Source organism: Acomys russatus, chromosome 19, assembly GCF_903995435.1.
Source record: "Acomys russatus chromosome 19, mAcoRus1.1, whole genome shotgun sequence".
Taxonomy (NCBI): Eukaryota; Metazoa; Chordata; class Mammalia; order Rodentia; family Muridae; genus Acomys; species Acomys russatus.
In genome coordinates this window covers 9,203,162-9,209,568 of record NC_067155.1, presented here as the reverse complement: position 1 = coordinate 9,209,568, position 6,407 = coordinate 9,203,162, and the positions used below count along the sequence as shown (strand labels likewise).

The following is a 6,407-nucleotide window of genomic DNA, read 5'->3' as shown; positions in this document are numbered from 1 at the left end:
CTCTTTTTGCTTCTGGGTGAACTCACTCATTATGATAATTTCTAGTTCAATCCATTTGTCCACAAATTTCGGGAATTCCTTGTTTTTAATAGCTTAGTAGTATTCCATAGTGTAAATGTACCACAGTTTCTTTATCCATTCTTCTACTGAGGGACACATAGGCTGTTTCCATGTTCTGCCTATTATGAATAAGGCAGCTATGAACATGGTTGAGCATATGTCCCTGTTGTGTAGTAGTGCATCTTCTAGGTATATTCCAAGGAGTGGAATAGCTGGGTCTTGAGGAAGCCCTAGTCCCATTTTTCTGAGAAAGCACCAGATAGATTTCCAAAGTGGTTGTACTAGTTTGCATTCCCACCGGCAATGAAGGAGTGTTCCTCTCAAGAGAACAAAGCAACAGCCTACAGACTGTGAAAAGATCTTCACCAACCCTTCATCTGACAAAGGTCTAATATATATAAAGAACACAAGAAATTGAACACCACCAAACCAAATAACCCAATAGAGAAATGGGGCTCAGAACTAAACAGAGAATTCTCAACAGAGGAGTATCAAATGGCTGAGAAACACTTAAAGAAATGCTAGACCTCCTTAGTCATCAGAGAAATCCAAATCAAAACAACACTGAGATTCCATCTTACACCCATCAGAATAGCTAAGATCAATAACTCAATTGACACCACATGCTGGCAAGGATGTTATAAATATTTTTTTTTTTTTATTTTTTTTTTTATTAATTTATTCTTGTTACATCTCAATGTTTATCCCATCCCTTGTATCCTCCCATTCCTCCCCCCCCATTTTCCCATTATTCCCCTCCCCTATGACTGTTCCTGAGGGGGATTACGTCCCCCTATATATTCTCATAGGGTATCAAGTCTCTTCTTGGCTACTTGCTGTCCTTCCTCTGAGTGCCACCAGGTCTCCCCCTCCAGGGGACATGGTCAAATGTGAGGCACCAGAGTATGTGAGAAAGTCGTATCACACTCTCCACTCAACTGTGGAGAATATTCTGACCATTGGCTAGATCTGGGAAGGGGTTTAAAGTTTACCTCCTGTATTGTCCTTGGAAGGCATCCTATTAGGACTCTAAATGAGAGACGCATGGGAGAACAGCAAAATAAAAGGATCCAGAGGGTCCTAGAAATCTACAAGTAGAACAATATGATAGGCAGATTTGGGCCCAGGGGTCCCGCTCAAACTAAGGCACCAGCCAAGGACAATATAAATATTTTTAAAGAAACTAAGTTGATTTGTATTTTAAAAAAGTAAGTGAAGTCTAAATTCAGTCAGATATAAGGACTTCAATTTCTTATGCTTGTGACTACAATGTTACTAACACCTTCCAGTGACCTAATCAATATGAGGCATCTTAAAATTTCAATGCCTCCCCAAATCACTGTGTCTTTGGAGGTACTCACAAAGAACTCTCAGAAGTCTTTGTCAATTGACAATTGGAGAAAGTTTAATAAATAATTTTGTCTCGCCAAGCCAGCAATGTCATAACCACTACAGATGAAAAGAAAATTGCAGTTCTGCAGGGAGGTGAGGTCACAGTGACACAGACCTCGCCCTCAGGTCTTGAGCTGGCTCTCTTACAGCCCTGCTTATTAATGAGTCTGAGATGTGCTGAATGAAGTCACCATCCTGCAGAAGCAAGAATCCAGGTGAGTGCTTAGATATCAGTCTGAGAGTCAGAGTCAGCAAGGAAGAGAAAACTTAGTCTATGTTCAAGTTTGGTAGTGGGAAGTTTGTGTAGAAAAAGATCCATGGAACTGAGAGAGAACACAGAAAGAATTTCCTAAGAGGTGAGTGGGAATGACAGAAGTGTTCATAACTTTCTCCCAGTTCCTGTTGGTTCTTACTGTGATTTAATTTCCCAACTGTGGCTGACTGAGGCTACAACAGGACATTGCAGGCCATTCCTTTCTTTCTTTTTTTTCAGACATAATAATCCTGGGTTTCATTTTTTTAATTAATTTATTCTTGTTACATCTCAATATTTATCCCATCCCTTGTATCGTCCCATTCTTCCCTTCCCCCCATTTTTCCATTATTCCCCTCCCCTATGACTGTTCCTGAGGGGGATTACCTCCCCCTGTATATGCTCATAGGGTATCAAGTCTCTTCTTGGCAACGTTGCAGGCCATTTCTAAAGGTGCTGATAGATTAATGTAATAAATCATTGTGAAAATTCACCTTACCCTCCATGACATGTAGTGCATCTTAGTAGTAGCTCTTGGAGGATGAAGAGGAGGAGGAGGAGGAGGAGCAGAAGAAAGAAGAGTAGGAGAAACAGGAGGAGGATTGAACTCATCATGATTTCACTCCCATAGTGAACATTTAAATGGAAATATAAGAAACTCACAGTCCTGGGTAGGGCAAGTATGTTATCTGTTTCTAGATGTAAACATATTTTTATTTGACACCTCACTTATCTTCTGCTTTTAGAGGCATTAGTAACTGATTCTGTATTTAATGATCATTGGTGCAATGACTGATTTGAAGTCTCTTCCATTTGAACTTGGGAAGGTATCATGGAAGAGAGGTGGCATTACAAATATTGTGCAAAGATACCTAAGACCAAACATGTCCCAACCTATTTCTCCTCGGTTAGTCATACTCTAAATGTAAGCAGAATCTGATTGGCCAGAGCAAATGTTTCTGATTTTACAGAACAGATGATGAAACATTTAGTAAAATATGTTTAATTTTAGTATTTGCTATTGCTAAGAAGACTTGCTCATATATTTTCTGTTTGTCTGGAATGTTTTCAAACTGTAAACACTGCCAGTCTAAAAGCAGGCTGTTATATAATAAATATGTTATATTTAGAGGACACATTCTTTAGATTCTTTACAGTTGAGTTCTAGGGCAAATAAAAGTAAAATCTTTTCAGGCTGTATTTTCTATTTGTGACTGCACTGTAAACCTAGACGTATAATGAAAAAAACCAAACACATAATCTGTACCTTTGGGGTAACAATTAGTCTGCTTTTGTTCTGTGAACTCTGTATAAATAAAGAAGCACCTACCTTTCCTTGTAGGAATAGAGTTTGCTGCCCTAAGAGTGTTACCCAACTTAGGTGTACTGAGGCGCAGTCCAACACATTGTCCTCTTTTGTACCATCGCTACTTCACACTAATGCATTGTATCTGAGCTCAGTCAGTATCACTGTGCACTAATACTGGATGATGCATGTTGGGAGAATGCTCTCTAATGTAATTCCATGAATTTTATGTCCAGACCTCAGCTGTCACCAAAACTGCCATTCAAGATAAAATTTTAATCAAATTCATTTTTTGTTTTTTCTTTGTGACGTCATGACCGTGTATCTCATGGAAATTTTACAAATGAAACATCACATGGAACACAGTAGAATAAAACAATAGATTATAAATTCTTCCTCTTTGACAAAGAAGTTTACTGTTGTTATTCTTAGCACTGGGGTTATTGGCATGGAAGTTTGTACTTGTTCTTCCCCAGCAGATGTGATCAATATTCTACAGAACTTGTGATCACATTCAGATAAGGCAAAGGTATAAAGCTCCTGGCTTATTTACAAACATGTACAAGATTGTTATTTGTATTTCTTTTTTTACTTTTGTTTATTTTTAAATTTTCTTTTCTTTTTAGTTAACTTAAAAGTAGCTGATTCCTTCAAAATCTGTCTATATTTACAGTTTGGGTTGATCCCAATTCTTTTCATTCTCTTTCTGCTCTTATTAACCTTATGGGTTTTAAGCACATTATTTATCCCTCTACTCTCATATTACGTTTTCTGTATTTCCTCACCATGTCTCATACAAGCTCTGTGTCATCATCTAAGGAGTCATATGAAAATATCATTGGCTCAACACAGGTTTATCCCACATAAACAAACATCTTTTATAACCAAAAGCAAGGAAATTGGATTAAGACAGAATATAGGCTAGTGATCTTTTTGGACCTAGATTAATTCACTTAATAAAATACTTTCTATTTTGTTCAGTATCCATTCCCTCTGCAGTGTCAAAACATAGAGAAAAGACATCTAGTATCTGATAGTCTTTTAGGTCTCAGAATATCTGCAAACATGTGTTAACTTCTTCACAGCTGATTCTGCCTTATGGAGAGATGGACGCACCAAAGAACATGCATGCACTAGATATAGGCCCTCAACACACATGTAATGGATGGTCACTTTGATCTTCATATGAGTCCTCTAGTAAGTAGAGTGGCTTCTGTCTATGGACTCCGTTGCCTGCTTTCGATCACTTTGCCTTATGCAGCCTGCTTTGTCTGGCCCCAGTGAATATTGATGAACTCAGTTCTTTTGGGACTTGATGTACTGAGGTGTGTGTGTGTGTGTGTGTGTGTGTGTGTGTTTGTGTATGTGTGTGTATTTATTCTGGGCTCCCCTTTTCTGAGGGCAACAGGAAGGCAGATGAGAGAAGTGCATCAGAGGGTGGAACTGGAAGATGACTATGGAGGGGGCTGTGATCAGGATGTAAATTGAATTTAATTAAAACAAATATAAAAATTAAAATGTCTGTTGAAATTATTAAAGTGTTCTTGTTCTACAGCATTTATAGCAAATATCAATGAATTCAGAATGTCTTGCATCATGTTTGTTTTTACTACTATTTGTTTTATGATCATTTATTTATTATTCTCACTGGCCAACATCAAATCATCTTGAATGATTCATATCGTGTAAAACTTTTTATCTCTTCTTCCATCATTATTTACATTATAAGTATTGAGCCATCTCACAGGAAAAACATGGAAAGTAGCCATTCTTACAAAGAAGTTCTGGAAGAGGTGTTATTATGCGTCTCTTCTGCCTTTGTACTTGGGAGTATAAAGGACCCTCTGTTTCAGTCTATCAGTGGCTCTATGGTTGGTGGATTCTTCTTTCCTCCCAAGCTGCAATCATTGGCAGTTATTCATTAAACCAGAGAAATAGTGTGGACATACACTAAAGGAAATAGTATTGAATCACAAAATGGACTTCTGGAATCTGGCAATCAAAATTGTTTTTTTATCACAAACAACCACTGGAATTTTGGGAAATTTCTCTCTTATGTTCTGCTATCTAGATCTTTACTACAGAGAATGCAAACTGAAGCCCACAGATTTGATTCTCATGCATCTAATGGCAGCCAATGCCTTGATCATTCTTTCTGCAGGAGTTCCCCAAACAATGGCAGTTTGGGGATTAAAACAGTTCTTGACTGATTTTGGATGCAATTTCATATTGTACATTCACCGAACTGCACGGAGTGTGTCCATTGGAACCACATGTCTCTTGAGTGTCTTCCAGGCTGTCACCATCAATCCTAGGAAATCATGTTGGAAGAATCATAAAGTCAAAGCTGAGAAGTACATTGGATGCTGCATATTTATTATCTGGGTCTTGTACTTGTTGATAAATTTCATTTTTTGTGTGTACATATTTACCAACAAAAATACAAAAAACATGACAAGAAAGCGAGATTTTGAATATTGCTTCATTGTAGTGCGTGATGATATTAATGACTCCCTCTATGCAGCATTGGTAGTGTGTCCTGAAGTCTTCCTTTCTGGGCTCATTTCGTGGTCCAGTGACTCCATGATTGTCCTTCTGCTCAGACACAAACAGGTGGCACAGCACATCCGCAGCACTCATAATTCCAGGAGAACCTCCCCTGAGTCCAGAGCCACACAACACATCCTATCCCTGGTGTCTATCTTTCTGGGTTTTTATACTCTATCCTCCTTCTTAAGAGGCTGCATCGCTCTGCTGCCCAAACACAATAGGTGGCTAGGGAACATCACTCCCTTCATTTCTCTTTGTTTTCCATCTTTTGGGCCTTTTGTCCTTATGAATCATTACTCTGTTATGCCCAGACTCAGTTTGTTCTGGATAAGGAATAAACCCTCTTAATCATATTTTAATTATTTAAGTGATATGTTTTGCTTTGTATCCACTGGTTAATTCACACTCTTTCCTCAAAAGGTCAATACAGTGACTTAAATAGGTGGGTGGCACTTGGTCTGTGAAAGGTTAGGAAGATGACCATAGACGTTTTTCAACTTGTTCACTTAGTAGCCGACAAAAGCTTCCATATTATTTGAGTCTCATTTCTGTCAACTTACAGCTGTGAGAGTCTTCTCTTTGCCCACCTGATAGGCAAAGGGGTCAGCAAGAACTCTGTCAATATTACTAGACTTCTTGTGGCATCCACTAAACTTTATCCAGACAAGGAAGTTTGGGTGCTATGGCTATCACATCCAGATTTTGGGTCCAACATTTTACTTGCAAGGAAAATTGAAACCATGTCTGGCCATGAACCTGTTCTTCAGAATGCTGTAGTACCTACCATCACAACTTCTAGAGAATGCACCAGTCCCATAAAAATGAGTAATTTCTCTCACCTCATAC

At 38.4% G+C, this 6,407-nt stretch overlaps 1 protein-coding gene across 1 annotated transcript; it reads left to right on the top strand.

The window, feature by feature from the left end:
• Positions 1-4,979: 4,979 nt before the first annotated feature.
• On the top strand, positions 4,980-5,909 carry LOC127203588 (vomeronasal type-1 receptor 4-like). The gene has a single exon (XM_051162414.1). The coding sequence runs from the start codon at positions 4,989-4,991 to the stop codon at positions 5,907-5,909; it is 921 nt and encodes a 306-aa protein (XP_051018371.1). The 5' UTR covers positions 4,980-4,988.
• The last annotated feature ends 498 nt before the right edge of the window (positions 5,910-6,407 follow it).

Excerpts from the sequence above, each read along its gene's own strand:
- LOC127203588 (XM_051162414.1), top strand. The coding sequence starts at position 4,989 with ATGGACTTCTGGAATCTGGCAATCAAAATTGTTTTTTTATCACAAACA.